The 21,455-nt window shown below is 45.3% G+C and overlaps 1 protein-coding gene across 1 annotated transcript; it reads right to left on the bottom strand.

Moving 5' to 3' along the window:
- Positions 1 to 8,820: 8,820 nt before the first annotated feature.
- LOC136482325 (zerumbone synthase-like) lies at positions 8,821 to 11,730 on the bottom strand. The gene is made up of 3 exons (XM_066479536.1): positions 11,504 to 11,730; positions 11,254 to 11,340; positions 8,821 to 9,791 (listed from the first exon to the last, which is right to left on the bottom strand). The coding sequence occupies exons 1-3, from the start codon at positions 11,530 to 11,532 to the stop codon at positions 8,942 to 8,944; spliced, it is 966 nt and encodes a 321-aa protein (XP_066335633.1). The 5' UTR covers positions 11,533 to 11,730; the 3' UTR covers positions 8,821 to 8,941.
- Positions 11,731 to 21,455: the final 9,725 nt, after the last annotated feature.

Below are 21,455 nucleotides of genomic sequence, written 5' to 3'. Positions count from 1 at the left end.
GTTGAGCCAGTAGGAGGTATTCGAAAGAAGTGGAAAATATAAGTTACTTATGCTGTAACTGCTACACGGAAATCACTACCGGTTTAAAGAATGGCCCGGCAGTGATGTACCACCATCACTGTCGGTTCCTACTTACAACCGGCAGTGATGTACCACCATCACTGTCGGTTTCTAATTAGAACCGGCAGTGATGTGGTCTGGTATAAAAGGCCGCCGCGGGTTGAAATTATCCAAATTTCAACCCCACACCAACCATTCCCCACGCTCCTCTTCTTCGATGCCGACGCCTGTGCACCGCCCCACACCGGAGCACCCGTCCACCACCCCCCACGTCGCCGTTCCCAGCCCCGTGCTCCTCTTCTTCGATGCCGAGGCCCGTGCACCGCCCCACGCCGGAGCAACTGTCCACCGCCCCCGCGCCGCCGTTCCCAACCCCACGCTCTTCTTCGACGCCGACGCCCGTGCACCACCCCACGATGGAGCACTCCCCACGCTGTCCACCGCCCAATGCTAGAGCATCGTCGAGGCCTTCAGGAGCACGTGCGGACAGCTGCTTTCCCACCACTACGGTGAGTGCATGGCTCACTGCCTACTAAGTGTTAGATGAAATGACCCCAGGTTGTTGTCTTCCCAATAGCAGTCGATTCCTATTCGATTGAGTTACATGCTGTTACTCCTTGGTTTAGCTATATTTATATGTACATGCTGTTACATAAACCAGTTAGTTTTCCCTGAAGAGAGTATGCTACCTACTGATTTAGAGAGGACCTAGTAATCATGGCCCTAAACTATTTAAGAACCATTGGTGCTATTTGCATGTTGTCGCAACAAGTTATTCCCTCGAGTCACAGCTAAGTGACCTTTTGCGCTGTGTGCAGTCTAAGTATTTAAACATTGATCATCAACACCTCTTGACATAGTTAGATTGAATATGTGACAATGATATGAGCATATTTGTCTCGAATAGTAGTTGCATAATGTTATGATATCTCTGTACTTTGTAATTATTGCAAGCAATGGAAACTAGCAGTCAAAGGTACACGTTAATGATTGTGGACGTCTTATTTGTGATGGTAGGGAGTGTTCTGTTTGTGTAAGAGTTAGATAAGAATTTCTGCTCTTGCTTAAATAGATTTAGTTTGGAATGTCAAGGATAAAGAACATTAAATAGATTTAGTTTGGCCATATAACTTGAATAATAACTCTTGTTCAGTGAGTTACCATTACCACTTACCACATGCCTAATTTACTTAAATGTATAGGCAACCATGGTATGGTATGTAGTGCATGTTGGTCACATGCCTGGAATTTATCGAACCTAGGAAGATTGCTATGCTCAAGTCAATCGCTACCCTGGTAATTTGCACAAAAAATACAACACAGAAGCTGAAGCTTTGGGGGCCTACAATAGTCATCCGGTCTACCTTACAAACCATGGGCAACCGACCTACTATGGTCCAATGAATGCAAACCATGGCCATCCGCTGGCACTGGAGATCGAAGAGAAGCCACCCGCCGGATATGTGAAGATTAGGAGAATTGCTCCTTGGTCTTGGAAAGATGTCATACTTTTATTTATGGCTATGGTCATCTCTTTTCTTATTTGGAAGTTGATGTAGGCTTAGTTTCATAGAACAGTAGGTGGACTTTATTGTATGTGGTCAATCAAACAATGAATTTATTCTAGGTGAACATATGCTATTATTTGACTTTGTTGTATGTGGACTTATTATTAGACTTTGCATTAAACATATTATATATATGAACATATGCTATTAGTAGTTGTCCATGGCCAAAACTAACCATGATCGTGTCACAACCATGACTCATCGTCGCCTATTACCCCGTTGCCAAAGAACTGATCGGCAACAAGAAGCGGCTGATATCGCTGGGATGGGAGAGCCGCATGATCTGACAAACGGTGATGGTGTCAATCAGGTCGGTGCGAACGAGCAGCCATGGACCCTGTTCGGCCTGCTCGATCTGGGTCAGAATGACCAAGATGGCCAGGTAACTTTGGTATCAAGTCACTATGTAGCCACACACGCTAATCAATTGAGAGGGTCATAGCTTACTTGGTGTCTCTAGCAGGAGCCTCCGACGGCCGAGGAGCTAGAGGGTTCGGGTAGCAGGAAGGCCAGATCCAAGCAAGGCATATCAAAGATTCCTGTTGGTAGGAATACACATAGGCACATTACTGAGTTCGATGAATTCAGGGATCCACTCTCACCGCCTATAGCTTTGACCAAATACAAGACTATCCTCGGGTTACTTGTTAGGAACTTCATCCCGATTAAGTACAGGAAGTGGATTGGGAAGATGATGACCGGTGGGGGGTTCCTAAAAGTGAGAAGGATTACATATGGGATGTCAAGATCCCATAGTATTTCACTTTCCCAACCAAGTATGACAAGGAGTTAGTCAAGAAAAAAGCAAAAGAAATCATGGGGACATGCTTCAAGAATTTCAAGGGGACATTGTACAAGAATTTTGTCCTAAAAAATAAAGAGCCAGATTTTGATGGTGGACAGTTTAGCAAGTAGAAGGACTTCTGGCAGGCTTTCAAGGAATACAGGTTATCCGAGGAGTACTTAGAACTGAGCAGGAAGAATAAGGAGAATTTATAGAAAGCGATGAATCCTCATCATCTCGGCTCTCGTGGCTACGTCAAAAAGATGCCAAAAATTGAAGCAAAACTTCAAAAGATGGATTGCCTTGCTGAGGAAGGCGTTCAGGTTGAGATCACTGATTGGGAGCCTAGATCGGTATTATACTGTATGGGGAGAAATGTAAGGCACGCCGAGGATGGGAGCTTTAGCTCCTCAAATCAACCCATGAGCGAACTCATCTAGAGGATCTCCTAGGTAACTGAGGAGGTGAGGCAAGGGACTCACACTTCTAATAGGGAGAAAGACGTGCTCACCCAAGCACTCGGAACCAAGGAGCACCCTAGTCGCACTAGAGGAACCGGTGTTGTTCCTTGGAAACTAGCATTCCCCCAAGAAAATAACACTTACCGAAGCCGCTCGAGGGGTAGAGTGGAACATGAGGTAGAGTATTTAAGGAGACTAAAAGAGATGGAAGACATAATGGAAGCACGGATTGAGGTGACCGTTGAAGCGCGAGTCGAGCAAATTTTGCTGTCCAAGGGGTCAGTAGTACCACAAAACCCTACTTCTAGTGCCTTTAGCCCATAGTTTAGGGGTCGCAACAGCTACGGATCAACCCCGCTCGATGAAGAAGAGGCGAATGTGCCTCATCCGGTGGACGACATCACTGAACCCGTCAATGTCAGGTTGTACATCCATCAGGAATGGACAAAGGACAAGGTGGCGCTTGGCCAGGCCTGGCCTATGGGAGACGGGACAATTAATGGCCGCCCAATTCCACTAGGGTATGCTCGCATCACCATTGACAGAATACTTGATAAGAAGTATAACAAGATAACCATTGAGTACCTCATAGCGGAAGACAGGCCGAAACTTGGTCAAAACAAGGGCTCTCAAGTCACCTAGCGCAAGCGCTTCATTAAGCTTGACCATCAATTGTCCTCTGATGATGAGGATGACTGCGAGTCTTTGCCCACCCGCGATGATCACTCACCATCTCCCAACAGAGATCACCCCCTCCTCATCCGGAGCCATCACCCCTGAGAAGACAGAGGTCTCCTTCTATTCCTCTTCGTCCGACTCTATCTTCATCAGCCCCGAGAAAAGAGACTCCTCCTCCTCCTCCATCTTCATCAGCGCCGGGAAAACAGAATTCTCGTCGTCATCCTCCTCCTCCACCTCAGCCCAAAACAAGATCAAGGACATCCTCGCAGTCACAGAAAAGGTCCTTGGATTCGGTCGCTAATGCTCCCAAAGTGGACCAACATAAAAAAAAGGCCATTTAGTGGCAGCGTTACCACCTTGATGAAAGACAAATTTACAGCACACATCTCGAAGGAAGATTGTGTTAGTTTCTTCAATCTATGTGCCTCACTGCCTCCATTTTTGTTGAAGTCCGAATTCAAAAGGCAAACATAGAATAAATATGCTACAACAAGAGACGAAGAAATACACAATAAAGATTTAAGGAACATTATGAAGTTAGTCGAAGACAACCCTGATTTAACCATGGAAGAGGCCGCGAACATCTATTATGATGTACAAGGGACGGGAACACCGGCAATGAAGTATGAAAAGGGCAATCTTTTGGTTCCTGATCATGAGTATAAAAATCTGACAACGTATATGCGCCAATTACATGAATATTACATGGCTCAAGCAACAGAGATGGACGACTTTGGTTTTGAGGTTATTATCCGTTCGCCACATGTTTTCCAATATCCTGAAGAAGAGAAGTTCGATGTCGAGTGGGAGTGCTTGTTCTAGCTATACCAGAAACACTCTCTCGATGTTCAAATGTTGACGCTGTGGACTATGCAAGTACCCTACACGCATGATATTACAATTAACTACTCGCTCGAGACACAAATTGTTAACTTTTGAGCACTTCCCATGATTTTATGTAGGTGTATAGCAAAATTTTGCATTCTAAAAAGCAAATGGGATTACATAGGCTTCTTGGACCCCATGCGAGTCATTGAGAGGACATGTCTAGGCCTCTATGGATGTGACGTGGAAGACCTAAAACAGAGATTGATTGTTGTTTTCGACGAATTCATGATGAAGAAGAAAATCCACATACTTCTAGCCTACAACTGCGAGTATGTGTTCTCGGCTTTTAATTTTATGCTTCTTTTTTTGTTAAGATTATTTGATAATTAGGATTCTGTGATTGCAGCAACCATTTCATCTTCATTTGTGTTAATCTTGCCAAAAATCTACTCGAGGTGTGGGACTCAAAGAAAAAACAATTTCATCATCTGGATGCACCGGTGGCAGTGCTGAATTAGTAAGCGATCCTAATAACTATTATTTTCTAATCACACATACTGCTTTCTAATGTTTCTCCTTTTAATGCTTAGTGTCCGAAGAAGACATATCGGTGGGACGCCGGTCCCATTCAAGGTTGTCGAAATGGAGGGGAAGCACCTATCACAGCCGACGGGAAACAATGAATGCGGGTTTTATGTAATGTGGGTAATGCTTCGCTACATCAGCGGGAAATCAGAAGAAGCCGATAAGTTGGTGTGTATAATCTCCATTTCATTTATGTCTATTAATAATTCAACAAAATGATTTACTGTTGCTCTTTGGATATCATCTTTTTTGAATGACAGCGCAAGAAATTTAAGCACGAAATACTGCTAGACATGGAGATCGTCGCACTACAATCGGAGCTGACAAAATTCATCTTAGCCAAGGTATTTGAAAAAGATGGAGTATTTTCCATTGCACAATCCGTGAAGTACAAGGACTAGTATGGCCCAGAGCGGCTCGCCAGATTATTGTAGGAAGTCCGAGAAGCATGTGTGAAGTCCAAGAAAATTTCTTTTTTATTTTGAGGGATCGAGATGTGGATAAGAACATTTGAATTGTAATCATAACATTTGTAATGTTTCATATTGATGGACCTGTTGTCTACGTAGCATATATAAAGCGAAACACGATTCCATAAAAAATATAAATTAAAATAAATTATAAAACAATAAAATACGAACGGGTCACCACTACCGGTTAGCAACAAATCGGCAGTGTTGTCGTAACCATCACTGCCGGTTAGAAGGAAACTGACAGTGTTGGCTTGCTCAACACTGCCGGCTTGAACCATGAACCGACACTGATAGTTATGAGAACACTGCCGGTTTGATCCATGAACCGACACTGATATTTACTACAACACTACCGGTTTCATCCATGAACCGATAGCGTTGGCTTGCTCAACACTGCCGGCTTGAACCATGAACCGACACTGATAGTTACGAGAACACTGCCGGTTTGATCCATGAACCGACACTGATATTTACTACAACACTGCCGGTTTGATCCATGAACCGACAGTGTAGGCTTGCTCAACACTGCTGGCTTGAGCCAAGAACCGACACTCTTGAAGCAACCGTCACTGTTGGTTGGCACTACAAACCGGCAGTGTTGTTCAACTGGACACTGCCGGGTGGAGCCAGGAACCGATACTGTTTCCTGTAGATCAGTGTCAGTTTTTAAGGACCGACAGTGATGTCAACCCCCCATCACTGCCGGTATGCCACTGTCGGTTCAAAATCCGATAGTGAAGTGGGTTTTTGAACCAGCAGTGATGTCCAGATCTGGGGTAGTGTGAAGATGGACTAGGATTATTTCATATCGATTGAGCACAACGCGATCGGTGTGATTCTTATTGCATGATCATTCATTTCTAAGTGCATCTTCAAGAGTTTTCCGAAATCCACTCCTAATCATGTTTTTTTAGCAAAATTAGAAAAAACTATTCTCCAACAACTCTGTGTCTTAACTCTCGATCTTTCCGTACTCAGAAAAATCAACTTAGTCACATCGAAATATACGCACGCGTATGGATCGACCAATCTGAATGTTAAAGGATGTGCGAAAACAATAATGAGTAGGACAGGGTTCTCAATGCAAATGTACAAGAGATAAAGAAAGTATAAAAACAATTAGGGTGATTTGGAAATAATATAGGATTCCTGATGCTAAACTGTGTTCAATATTTTAGTAACCCTATTCATCCTCTCCACCTCATAGGCGAAGACATGAAAGTTCCTATAAACCAAACCAAAAAAAAAAGGTAAGAAGCAAAAAGATGACCGACTACTCCACACCTTGAACCAAAGACCCTAGCCTAAAGGTTCCTCTATTTTTTTGCAAATTACACCCCTAAAGATTATCTGGTCTTTTTTACTGAAACCAGAATGAAAAAGTCTCAAATACTACCCTCAGCTATGTTCTATGTCCAGATAACCCCCCTAAACTACTGTTTAGTTCGTTTTACTCTTCTCAATTATTTTAGTTGGTCCAATTTACACCTCAACAAGATTCGTCTTGTTTGTTTTTCCACATTCAAGTTGTTTTCTAGTTTCAAACTTTATGAGGAGATAGCTAGCACCATAATTTATGTTTTAAAAAAATATTTCCATAAAATTTTATCATTACTTTGATATGTTATGACATATGATAAAAAATTAACACAAGAATAGAAAATTCTATTAAACATAATGATATAAAATGCATAATGTAGTTTTAAAAAATAATATAATATTCACTGTCACCCCATAAATTTAGAAACTGAAATTCAGTTTGTACATAGAGAATAAAAATATAAATTTTGTTATGTGATAATTGGACTGACCCAAATAGTTAAGGGGAGTAAACTGAACCAATAGTTTATGGGTTTTATGGACATAAGCGATACTTGGAGGTAGTAATTTGGATTTTTTTCTAAACCAGAATATCTATACCTTTGATGTTTCACAACCCACAACTTCTCCACAGAAAGAAAGCAGTAACTGCGAAGCCACATTCTTTTCTACTGAATCCATGCACTAGGTTTGGATCATTGCATGGGCTAAAAAGTCACTCACAACCCTTGTAAACCAAGATCACAACAACTCACGCATTCTCTCCTTCCTCGCGGTTAGGTGCAGTTTTGTACAAAAGAAAAACACTACCAAAATGAGAGATATTTAACTTTTTACCATCGTAACGGATGGCGCCTCCTCAAATAGCAGCTTTAGGTTTGGCGCTACGTTTTTAGCAGCAGAGAGAGAAAAACGATACACATTTACCACTTTTGCTCGCGTGGCACGCCAGCTCCACTGTCCAGCTTGGATCCAAGTCAGCATCCTCAGTTAAAATGACCGCCCCTGCCCCTGACGTCTCTACTCTCCCCCCTCTCCCTCCCCCCGATCACTGACACATGGGCCCCACAAGTCAGATTCTCCTTCAACCTTCAACCATCACCACACAGCCAAGGAAGGGGATGAGCTCGGCCACGCCGCGGTGCGCCGTGCTGCCATCCACGCAGCCGGTCATCCTCGCGGCCACCGGCACCAGCACGCCCGCCGGAGCCGGGGAAGGGCGGCGGAGCCTGGGTCACGCCCGCCGGAGCCAGGGAAGGGCGGGGCGCCAGATCCGAGACTGCAGCGCCTTCGTTGCACGACGAGCCTAAGCCGTGGCCGAGCGCACAAAATGGCCGAGCGTATATGACCTGGCTCAAGAGCAAATCACGACGTACGGATCGCCGAGATCATGGAGCCGCCCCGGTGCGCGACCACCATGCTGGTCTTGGGCGTCGGCGTCCTCAGACAGCGCGGTGGGCGACGACGGCCTGGAGAGGAGCAGGAAACGCGTGACGTTCCAGGACCTAGAGCCCATTGCGCGAGGACGTCGAGGCCGCATAGGTCGGCGGCGCACGGCTGGCAATGGCGGCGGTGTCGAGCATCCGGTTGGAGCGCAGCATCTCTATGGCCCCTGCCGTGCCCTCGACGGGTTAGTGGTGGACCCCGAGCGCCGGCACCACATACTGCGGGGACGACGCCGACGAGGCTCGACTTCGAGGCGCACCACGCCGTCGAGGGCGCGGGGCTCTCCGTGTCTACGGCCGCGGCAAAGACGACAAGCAGCGGCGAGCACTGCGCGTCGCCGTGGACGGCAGCACCGTGCACCGCGGCGTGGCCGAGCTCATCCCCTTCCCTGGTTGTGTGGTGATGGTCGAAGGTTGAAGGAGAATCTGACTTGTGGATCCCGCGTGTCAGTGATGGGGGAGGGAGAGGGGGGGGGGGAATAGAGACGCCAGGGGCTGGGGCGGTCATTTTACCTGAGGATGCTGACTCGGATCCAAGCTGGACAGCGGAGCTGGCGTGCCACGCAAGCAAAAATGGTAAATGTGTATCATTTTTCTCTCTCTGCTGCTAAAAACGTAGCGCCGATCTTAAAGCTGCTATTTGAGAAGGCGCCATCCGTTATGATGGTAAAAAATTAAATATCCCCCAGAATCAAAGCACGCAACACCTCAATCACAAGCTGTGGCAACTGGCAAGTCACTCCTGTGGTTTGGTAGGGAAGGGCAGGTTCATGTGCTTGTAACTCGTGAATCCGCCGTCAACCACAAGGTTGTGCCCAGACACGTACTTGGCGTCGTCGGAGGCAAGGTACACGGCGGCCCTGGCAATGTCCTCCGCCTCGCAGGTGGCGCCCTTGAGGTCCCCGAGCCCCCTGATGATGGCCGCCACCTGCGCCTCGTCGGCAGCTTCGCCCAGCATCGCCGAGAACTGTTCCACCACCATCGGTGTGGGCACCGCGTACGGCGAGATGCAGTTGACGCGGACGCCGTGGCGCGAGAGCTCGGCCGCCGCGGCCTTGACGATCCCGGCGATGGCGAACTTGGACACCGAGTATGGGTACGTGCCCAGCCCGCCGAGAATGCCGCTGATGCTGGCCATGCAGAGGATGGACCCTCCGCCGGCACCGTCGCCCGCGGCGGCCGGCGCCGGCGTCTGCAGCATGACGCGCGCGGCGTGCTTGATCCCCGCCAGCGTCCCACGCACGTTGACGGACATGACGGCGTCGAACTGCGCGAAGTCGAGGCTGGCGATCTGCGACGTGCCGGGGGACAGCGGGCCCACGACGCCGGCGCTGTTGAGCATGACGTCAAGCCGGCCGTGCCGCGCCACGGCGGCGTCCACGGCCGCGGCGACGCTGTCCTCGGCGGCGACGTCGCAGTGCACGAAGTGGGCGTTTGGGCCCAGCTCGTCAGCCGTCTCGAGGCCCAGCTTGGAGTTGATGTCGGCGAGGATCACGGCCTGCGCGCCCTCCTGGATGAACTCCTGGGCCGCCGCCTTGCCGAGCCCACTCGCGCCTCCGGTGATTAGCGCAATCTTCCCTTCTAGCCTGTTGAAAATCAAGTGTTTGGTGGCAGAATTGATTGTGAATTCAATATGCGGGATTTATAATTTACTAGTACGGTGTCATTATATAATTAGACGTTGAAACTTGTAGCACTGGCTAAAAACTTAAAGGAGAATGACAAAATTCTGGTGAGCGATGAGATTTGAACTGGTAACAAAAGCTAAGAAAATCATTAGGTGTTTCGGTAAAAAATCTGTTTGGTTCACCTATGAGCTATGAAAAAAACTATAAACCATTTGGTTGAAGCAACTATGAAAGCTATCCCTCTCTTAATCTACCATTTGGTTGAAGCAACTATGAAAGCTATCCCTCTCTTAATCTTCATTAAAACAACTGTAGAACGTCTCTGTATTTACATCCACTTGGAAAAGGCTGGAAACTAAAACTCAAAAGCACGAAATGTGCCGTGAAAATTGTATTACGCAAAAGCAGTTGTGTATAAAAAAAAAGTAACTTCAGGTTGTACCCGTTTAGTCAGTGTTCTACTTTTTGGTAGTAAAAACACTTTGTAGAAAGTCAAACAGCCTATATAAGGGTAAGGTAGTAGATTTAAATTATTTCTAACTATATAATACATAAACTGCAGAAAATAAATAAAAATACATGGAAAAAATAGGAAATCTTGAATGCATGTTTTTCTTTATTTTTGAACAGATCGTTGCAAATTTCAGTATGGAAACTTGCAATGACTGTGCTCAGACAGACACTGTGAGAGTAAACAATTGGTGGGGTTAGCTGACAAAGACAAACCCAGGAAACTCGGGCGCGTGGTTAACGGGAAGATTCTCGTCATTTGCAATAGGACCTGACGGTGGCCTTGCCCTTTGGGAACAGCAGTGCACTGTTCTTTGGAAGCTGTCGTGCTTCCAACTCACAAGCAGACGTACGCGCGGGCCCACACCACACACCCTCTCCTCTCGCTGTCTGTCGCTCTCTCATCTACGAGTACGAGTGCTACGGTAGTATAGGAGTACTCCTTTTTGTGCTCTCTGTCACTGCCCACTGGTGAGAGAGAGGATGAGATCAATCACATGGCACAACAGTGGCAGTCGGCCAGCAGCAGCTGCATGCATTAACGCCTGCCTTCAGATGCAGTCCTGAAATCTAATCTAGTCTAATCTAATCTAATCTAATCTAATCTAGCACTCTGTTCGCTTGATCGTATCAGCTATATTTATCAATCATGATACAGTATTTTTCTCTTACAACAAAATAGCATTAGCCGATTTATAAGCCACGTAAACGATCAAGCGAACAGGATAATCTAACACCCTGGACTGGAGAGAGATCAGAGCGAGGTGTCATTATGCAAGGGATAACGCCAAAGTTTCTGCATCATCTATGCACGGCTCCACTCACTATGCAAATGCAAAGTTGCAAACTGCATGGAAAAGGATGGTACTAAGCAAGAGTAGTAGTCATCCGATTGGATGTTTCCTCCTACCTTACTTTGCTGGCTGCCGACGACGACATCCACCGCTCGCCGCCCGCCGCACCGCCGGCGGCCATCGTCGCCGGGGCTGCTCTTCTCCTGAAAAAGCCCCCAAATATCAATGGAGAAAACATGCAAAAGGTCCGGAAAGTTGGACCAGAACAAATAGACATTTTCTGCCCTCATGGTCATGGTGAAATGAAATGAGATTCCAAACGATAAAATTAAACATCAGAAACTCCATGTAGTGATATATACGTACCTAGCTTCGGCGACAAGCCGGTGCATCATGATGCCGCCCTTTGCTTCACTTGTTGAGTTCTTGTTCTTCCTCGGCTAGCTCTGCTACAGGAGAGAGAGAGAGCGAGGCTGAGAGAGACGGAAGGGAAGGGAGAGAGAGCTAGGATGGATGCTTGTTGTCCACTTCTCGTGTGTACGAGCGTGTTATGCGAAGGGTTGCTGCTAGGAGCCTCAGCTAGCTCCTGCTGCCTTCTTTATATGGAGGATGGAAACGAGCTGGAGAGATCTGTGAGGCCACACATCTCGTCGCTCTCTCTCCTGAGCATGTGCAACCCAACCACCGTTATTTATTAATGTGTGGTCAATTTGGTGACCTAAACAAACTAAATCCTACTAATTAATACTTTTGTTCTGTTCATCTGCTTTGGCAGCAGCAGGAGAGGCTTTTAATAGGCAGCTGCTCCTCTACTACTACTCACTCCGGCCAAACAGCCTGTTCGGTTGGCTGGTTCGTTTATGTGAGAGAGAAATACTGCTGGCTGGTTCAGGTGAGTAGTACTCATGTGAGAGGGCTGACCAGCCTAGCCAGCCCCAGCCAGCCCAGCGATCAGGCGCAAAATCTGTTCCAAATTATATGTTACTTTAGTTTTTTTAGGTACGCATAGATTTTATTATACACTAGATATGTGATATATATATAGATATATATTAAAAATTACGATATATCTAAAAATATCAAAATGACCTATAAATTAGAACATAGAGTATAATTGAAGTCATTTTTTAAAATTTAACAAAAAAAATAAATAAAAGATACTAATACTTAAATGAAGAATAAATATTATTAAATTAACAATAAAAATATATTTTCATAATAAGTATATTAGGATATATGGATATTGTAAATCTAGTTAAGCTGGCTGTGCGATAGTGCGATGCGCAATGTGTGTGGACTGTACAAGGGTTGTTGGACAGTATGTAGACCATTGAATCAGACGGAAAGCACAATGTCCCCTTGTCATTCTCTTGCTTTGACCAGCTGGTGAGAGCAGCAGCGGCATTGGATCTACCACTATACAACAGCTAATTATATATGCTCAGTACCATACGTCCATACATAAGTGCACTGTGCAGCATGGTGGTCGGTTTGAGCTAACCTGCACAGCACGAATTTAATGAATGGAGCGGCCAGGGCCAAGCCACCGCTGACATAAGACATATATATAGTATTGTACCTAATAACAAATAAAAGAGAGCCCACAGATATATTCCCCTCCGTTTTAAACATTTGTATATTTAACCATCGATTTCAAAAAAAAATATAGATTGGTCTTTATACTAAATTTTTGAGATTCTACTTCGGCAAACTATTATTGTAATCTAATTTTCCACCTCGAATTTCAAAACTAGACATCGTATCCTCTCGAACTCTTAAAACCGATCAAATTATTACCTCTCTGTCTTAATTTGGACTAGTTTTGAAGGTAGTTTTGTCCTTTTTAAGTTAAAAATCTGGTAAATATTTGATAAGGTTCGAAACCATATAAAATTCCTCTAAGATTTTAAAAAGTAGAAAAAAAAATCAAGAGATATATTGAGATAAAAAATCCAAATAAAATATTTAGAGCCCATGAAAGTATCTTTAGAAACTTGAAAAATTAGGTTTAGCTCTATAAAATGGGAAAATTTTCTAGAAAAATCTAGAAATTTCTCAAAACATTTGGGTCAAAATATAAAAATGTTTAAAAACTTTGCACGGTAAAATATATGAGATGCAACTAGCATGAATGCAACGTACATTATTAATGCTAAATGTATTTGTGCTCGTTGCGTATTAGATTTTTTGTTGCAACAAGTTTTCAATATATGTATACATATCAGTTAGAATGTTTTGGGAATTTTCAACTTTTTTATGGAAAGTTTTCCATTTTGTTAGAGCTAATTCTCTTTTTTGAAGCATCTAGACATATTTTCATGAGCGCTAGAATATTTTATTTGGAATTGGTGCATCCCTATATCCAATTTTTTAAGAACTTTAGCAAGCTTAGAGACATTTTTTATGGTATCAAAATATTTTCAAATATTTACCAAATCTTTTAACTAAACTAGGATAAAATAGCCTTCAAAACAACTCTAAATTAGGATAGGGAGGCAATTTAAAAGGTTTTGAGAGTTCAGGGGCTAAGATGTCTAGTTTTGAAGTTTGAGGAGAAAAATCGAACTACGACGATAATTAAGGGAAGTAGATCGAGATGGACTTTTTCCTAAATTTTTAAGCCTAATTCACAATCTTTTGGACCATTCAATCCTTTTAGAATTTATAAAAAGGATATCAAATATTAATATATTTTGTTTCTAATTTTTTTGGAACTCTTTTATGCTTCGCTCATTTTTATCATCAGACATGTGCTTTTTCTATACTACTCCCTGTATTTCAAATTATAAGGCGTTTTAGTTTTTCTAGGTATATTGTTTTTACTATGTATCTAAATGCATAGCAAGAGCTATGAATTTAGAAAAACCAAAGCGTCTTATACTTTGGAATGGAGAGAGTATTTGATAAGCAACCTTGAGGCAGCCCTAGCTTGGTGTTAAATAGTGGTTTTCATTTGTGCTAGTCTTGGATGCCCTAGCTCGGTGTTACGGATATAGGGTTTTTCAATTTTGGGATTAGGATTTTCTCGGTCACCCCTAAAATTATCAAATTTCACAAATTTAGATCAATGTTTTGTAAAAAAAAAAAATTATAGACTTAAACATGAAGTATGATTTTTCCAAAAATTTTGGATGTAAACAAAATATTACTATGATTTATGATTACTCATCTATTGAGTAGATGATTATGCAACATAAACAATAGCCTAGAGTTATATATTTACAGTCATACACGTGTATTAGCTAGCATGGAATTTTAGAATTTTCTTTTGAGCACCCTCAAAATTACCAAAAATTTGTACCTAGGTTACCAACGGGTTTATCACCTTTGTTCTCTATTCTACAAGTTCGGTATAATCTACAAACTTTAGGTCTTTTGTTCCTCGCCCCATGAGCTCACCTTTTCTTAGTGTTTGGGCTTTTCTTTATAGCTAAACTGATATAAGGGTTTGTTGGAATCTGTTAATGCTAATAATTAGCAGTTAAAATTACTACTAGTGAATCCAAACAAACCTTTGAATAGATCAACTAACTATTAGTTTGGGAGCTGTGAACTATTAGTTTAGCAGGTTCAGGTCTGCTAATAGGTGTTAATAGGTGCCAACCATGCAACCACCTACTACTAACTTATAGCAGGTGAATCTAAAACGGCATTATGCTAATAATTAGGGCTTGTTTAGATCTTTAGTCCCTAAAGTTTAGCTCAAGATGGCTGTTTGGATCCGGGTGCTAAAAGGTGAGTAAAAGGTGAAAGGGGGAGGAGAGTAAGAGAGTGAAAGCACTTTTAGTCCTCTTTATGTCACCTTGAGGGGCAAATAGACTATTGGGGACTAAGAATTAGTTCTCCCCTTTTAGCACACCTGTTTGTTTTCCCAAGGTCTAAAAATAGACTAAAAATGTAGAACTAGTTGAAAAAGCTCTTGGGATCCGAACAAGCCCTTAGGAGCTATTAGGTAGCTAACTTGAAATGTTTTTCTAGTTACTTATATGACCCTTCAACGATATAATATATAAATTCTTCACAGAAAATGGCATACACAATAGAATCATTGTAATTCATAAATGATTTTTTAATAAATAATAATCCTCGATTGTAGTCGTTGCAGCGCGGTAAGGATAAAACGGTGGCTGTCAGTGCTACGTGCTTGTCACAGAACGCAACTTGCACAGTATTGACTGACAGGACGATAGAGCATCTCTTATAATCCAATTTCTTTGGCTTATTTTTTTTCTGTCAGAACAATATTTTTCTCTCACAACAAATCAGTCGAGACAGTGTTTTGACTTCTTTTTCTAGCGAAGGGAACGGGGCGATATGATGGACCGCTGCACTGCACCGATCTTTTGCGTGCGTGATGAGATGACACCGACCCTTGCGATCCATCATACTGTGTACATACAAGAGCAAAGCGTGTGAAACCACAGTAAAGACGCGTCATATGCGGCAATCAAAGGCTCTAACTTTACGTGTGAAACCGCTGGAGAAGGACGCGTGCGGCGGAGAAGATAAGATGGAGATAAAAGAGAAGTAAAATAAGTGCGAAATTAAAGAGAAAAAAAAAGAAAGAAAGATATTTACCCTTTTCAACAGTCAGGCAAGGCTGTTTAACCAAAAGTTTTTTTAACCAGCAAATAAAGTTAGAGTTAGAACCATGCCGATGAGCATGGGTGATAGGTAAGGCCAACTTGACCATGGCCGCCATTCCCAGGATCTTAGCCTTTTTAATAAACGTATATATAGAGCATGTTTGGATTCCTTGCTGGTGCTCGCTTTGCCTGGCTACACTACTGGAATCGCGCGATTTACCTAATGCCGTAGGCACTAGGCAAAGGCTCAGAAACATTAGGCAAACAGTTTGTCTAGTGTCACACTAGGCAAACAAGGGTCGGCAGAGGCGGACTAGGCAAATAGCACTTTGCCGAGTGTCAAACCTCGGACACTCGGCAAAGTGTTTGCCTAATGTCACGGTGGAAATCATAACGGACGTTTTGCCTAGTGTCGAAGATCTGACACTCGGCAAAGTATGCAAGGTTTGCCTAGTGCTAGGCGTCCGACACTAGGCAAATATGTCAAGCTTTGCCTAGTGTCAGGCCGCCTACACTAGGCAAATATGCCAAGCTTTGCCTAGTGTCAGGCCTCCGACACTAGACAAAGTATACAAGGTTTGCCTAGTGCCAGGCGTCCGACACTAGGCAAATATGTCAAGCTTTGCCTAGTGTCAGGCCGCCTACACTAGGCAAATATGCCAAGCTTTGCCTAGTGTCAGGCCTCCGACACTAGGCAAACTGTCTACTTTGCCTAGTGTTAGTTTCCTGACACTAGGCAAAGCCTGTTCCTAGGTGTGCCACGTGTGGCCCCTTTGCCTAGTGTCAGACCCATGACACTAGGCAAAGTAATCAGAAGCTGAATTTTTTTTTGATTATTCCATTTGCGACACAAATATAAATCATATTCAAACACCACAAATATATCACATGAATCATAAATAAGAACCACATGTTCACATATATCACATGTTCATACCAAAAGTCCAAATGTGCCACAAGTTCACAAGTTCATAAGTGCACAACCAAATTTCTTAACAAAGTTCACAACAAGCTGATCACGACGATTGTCAAGGGTGAAGAGGCCCGTGGTTTGATGCTCCAGGCGACCCTTCCACTTGATTTGGCTCAAGCTGTGGTGCCGGCGACGCTCCAATCTGTGAAGCCGGCGACCCTTCCACTTGATTCGGCTCAAGCTGTGGTGCCGGCGACGCTCTAATCTGTGAAGCCGGCGACCCTCCAATTTGATTCAATGCTACGCCCGATTGATGCTGAAAAAAATGAAAAGGATACCGTCAATAAAAAATTTCGGCAGAACCTCCCCTGCACGGAGAAGTTTCCAAACCCTGCAAGAAAACAAACGGCACGATGACCGTCAAGAACATACATATCAATACACCGCCACCAACACCACCACCACCCGAACACCACAACTGCCACCACCACACCACAACAACAACCGCCGTCACCACCAACACTATATTGTATGTTTGAGATTGCATATTTTTTCTAGTGTGCCCTATGTCAGGTTGGAACATAATAAGTAATATATTGGTACTCACAGGAGTAGCTGCTTGAGGAAGTGGCAAGACTAGGCTAGCTGGCATGGTCCGCCCCATAGCGGCGCCAAGAGTGGACATGAACCCCACCAGCTCCTCTATCCTCTGTCGTTGGGCCTCCCGCTCTTCCACCGCCCTCGCTTCCATCTCCTCGCGAAGCCTCCTTTCTTCTAGCAGTTGGGCCTACAACATTTGACCCCCAATGTTAAAGTAAGGCAAAGGTATGTAAAAATCAATAAGCAACTAATAAAACAAAAATTAAATAAACTAAAGAAATATAGCAAAATTTCATAAAATTGTGCCAACTTTCAACATGTTGGTCAAGGTATAGTAGGAAAGCTACAGAAAAAAATTGGAAGCTAAAATCAAAAAAAGAAAAAATATTTTGCCTAGTGTCTCTGTAAGACAGTAGGCAAACTGGCCAGTTTGCCTAGTGTCGTCCGGAGACACTAGGCAAAGTTCTAATTTTGCCGAGTGTTAACGGAAGACACTCGGCAAAATGGTAACGGCGGTTGCCCTTCAGCAGCCTTTGCCGAGTGTGATGGTATGCCTAGTATTGACACTAGGCAAAATGATCATTTACCGAGTGGATTTCTTTGCCTAGTGTCGACACTCGGCAAATCGTTATTTTGCCTAGTGCCTTTATTTTGCCGAGTGCTCCGGGGTCTAACACTCGGCAAACAAGCTCTTTGCCTAGTGTCCGACGATTGGCACTAGGCAAACCATTAAACACTAGGCAAATCTCAGTTTTCCAGTAGTGCTAAGCGAAGTTTAGGACGTTTGGTTCCTTTACCACCTACCTCGTTTCTTGAGCTTATTTCAAGGTTTCTCCTGGCTCGTTGGAGAGGGCCAATCTGGCTTTCCTTCGTTGCAAGGCTGGCTTTGCCGAGCTAGGCCAAGTGAGGCGGCAACACAATAAGGCATCCAAACGCACTTATAGTAGTTCATTCATAGCTAATTTGAGTCATGCATCATTAGTGGCCCTCTTCTAATTCATTAATATAGTGCCCTTAAGATATTGTTCAAGCTCCGAGCTCTACTGCCTAGTGCCTACGGGAGATAGGCACCTACACTACTACACAAATGATTTTGTAAGACGGTGCCCTTTTTATTAACAGAGGCGGTCACAAAATCCAACCGCCTCGGTTAATGCATGTGATTAATGGAGGCGGGCATTTTTTATTTACCGAGGCGGGCACTTTTAGCCGCCTCCTAAAATCGATTTACGGAAGCGAACATTTTAAGGCAACCGCCTCCAAAAATCCTCTATTTTTTGAGGCAGTCATCTTAAAGAAACCGCCTCCAAAAATCCATTTCCGGAGGCGGGCACACTGTAAAGCCCGCCTTCAAAAATAGTGGCCCAGTTCCCGGCCCAAGCAAAAACCCACATCTATCTTCCCCCGGGCTCATATATAAGCGACACTTAGGGTTAAGCTCTCCCAGAGCCGCTCCCCTCCCACACTCCGTCTCCCTCGGCGCCGCGCCCGACCCCTCCCTCTCCGTCTCCACACTCGGCCCTCACTCTCCCTCTCCTCTTGGCGCCCTCACTCTCCCTCTCCGTATCCCTCTCCCTCTCTCCGACCCTCACAGCGGCGCCCCTCTCCCTCCCTCCCTCTCGACGGCGGCACCTCTCGCGTGACCCTGCAGCGGCGCTCCGCGGTGGAGCTCACGTGGCCCTTAGCGGCGGAGCTCGCGCGACCTTTGCAGCGGCGTTCCCGCGAGGAGGCAGCTGGATCCGGCGCTCCCCTAGAGCGGTGATGCTCCCCTGCGAGCGACCGGCGAGATCCGGCCTGAGGAGGTGGCGACACGGAGTAGGGCGGCTCTCCTCTGGCGCGGATCCGGCGCAGGGCGGCGCGGATCCCCTCCTCCAGGATGGATCCGCTCCGTGTGCCCTCCCTCCCTCCCTTCTCCGGCGGATCCGGTGAACAGCAGCAACGGTGCGTGGATATGGGCTCGGGAGCGGCGGATCTAGCACCGGTGTAGTGGATCCGGCGAGCGGCGGCGGCGGATGTGGGATTCCGGCAGGCTGCGGCAGCGCATGCGCGATGGGCTCGATGGGCTCGGCGGGCTTGTCGATGGGTTCGCTGGCTTTTTATTTTTTTTAATTTATTAATCGAGGTGGGCATTTCATCCGCCGCCTCGATTAACTGTTTTCCACCGCCTCCAAAAAGTTATCTATAGTAGTGCTGTCTCATATATATTGCTGCATATCCATGCCTCCATGTCCATCTCTACACCATAGGAGTATGTTCCTGCGTGCATATTCTGCATCCACATGTGACATGCCTGTATAGCTATAGACCTGCGGTAGTATAGCGTGGCACGCATGCGGAGCCAGATCAGCACACCCTACGCGTCTGCATCTGCATGCATGCATGGTCCAGACGCCGGCGACACCGCGACGCATGCATGCATGCATGGTATCCTGCGCGCTGCGCATCGAAGAGGTCATTCAGGCGACGGACGGACGGGGCGGCGATTGCTGGACGCCAGCCGGCTTATCTAGCTATAATCAGGGCAGGTGGCGGGCATGCAGCTAGTCAAATGGTTAACCCTCATGGAGTCATCCGGTGATTTGTGAAGGAACTCACACGTTCATGCTGTTGTAGGGAATGATCTGAAGATGAGGGGCGAGTCGACTTCGTGCTCCAAACCAAACACTATGTTTAGGCTTGGACACTGGTTCAAATAGTTTCACACAAGACGTCCTCGAACCAAACACGTTATATATGTATGACACTATATTTTTTTATTGTCGACTTAGCACTACTCCGTTACTTTTGCGAGGAATTAGTTGGCTCCTCGAGATTGGCTTGTAAGATGTGATAGGGAATGACTTTGTGACAGATGCCAAATGCTGTGCTTTTACTCAATATTTGGATCGGATGATTCTCTACTAGTCCACCCGTAAACCAAATGCAAGGTTAATAGCTCAACCAATGCATTGAGAAAACATCAAGGGGATTAAAGATTTGAACATACCTCACCATGCCCCCATCTCCATTGTATATAATCAACCATCGTTGGCCTGGTACTCCCTCTATCTCAAATTAAATCAACTTCTCAAGTTGTTTTACGACAAACTGTTTTAAATTTGATTAAGTTTATAGAAAAGAGCACCACTATTTTTAACAGCCAATTAGTATCCAAATACATTTTCATCACATACTTAAATTCATAGATAGATGTTATTATATTTTCTATAAATTGAGTTGGTTAAATTTAAGATAGTTTGATTTACAATGATTCTAGAAATTGATTTATTTTGCAACGGATGGAGTATTAATGCTTTGAGTGGAGACTCTCCCTTTGTCGCCCCAGAGAAGAGATGATCCTCAATTAGACAACACTATGTAAAATTACCACATATCCACCGTGTCACCACAGACGCCAGCACTAAAGCGTGTCTGCAGTAGCTCAACTACAGACGCGTCTTCCTGATGCGCGTCTATAGTAAGTCTCCGGCGGGGGTCATCGGTCTGGCGAGGTCAACACGTGTCTGTAATAAGCGCTTACTACAGACGCGTGTTGGTAAAACGCGTCCGTGACAAAGCTACAGACGCTTGTTTATATAATGTGTCTGTATCTGTATCAATTATAACAGACGCGTGTTGTAATTTCCGAGTCTCAGATAACGTGATCAAACCCTACGGACGCGGGTACGAGACACACGTCTGTACTAAGATCTCTTATTGCAGACACGTGTTTCCAACATGCGTCTCTAGTATTCCTGCTTGTAGCAGATGCGGCCTACTCTATACGCGTCTGTACTTTATGGTAGACGTGTGTTCCTTACGCGCGTTTGGAGTACTTGGCCTACATACTTAGCTGTTGGCACGTGCTAACGGGCAGAGGGAACTTGGCGCGTATGGAACATAGTGGGCAAGGCTCTTGCGCGGCTCTCATGCGGGCAGCGCCGGCCGTGGTCGTGCGCGGCGCAGGCCTGCGGCTTTGAGGGGCGTGGGCGGAGTTGGCGGGCGGCAGCCGGAGTTACGCAGCACGCCCGCAGGAGGGCGGCGGGAGGAATTGCGTGCCGCACGCACAGGCAAGCGGCGGGCGGTGGGCCGGTGGGGCTCGCTACTGCAACGGGCGGCAGGTCGGAGGGGCTTGCTGCTGTGGCGGGCGGCAGGCCGGAGGGGCTCACTGCTGTAGTGGGTGACAGTGTGCGACCATAGGGCCATGCCGTGTAGGTGGCCAGGCTGTGCTCTCTGCATA

This window comes from Miscanthus floridulus, chromosome 9, assembly GCF_019320115.1.
Source record: "Miscanthus floridulus cultivar M001 chromosome 9, ASM1932011v1, whole genome shotgun sequence".
Lineage (NCBI taxonomy): Eukaryota > Viridiplantae > Streptophyta > Magnoliopsida > Poales > Poaceae > Miscanthus > Miscanthus floridulus.
This window is presented reverse-complemented; position numbering and strand designations above follow the sequence as displayed.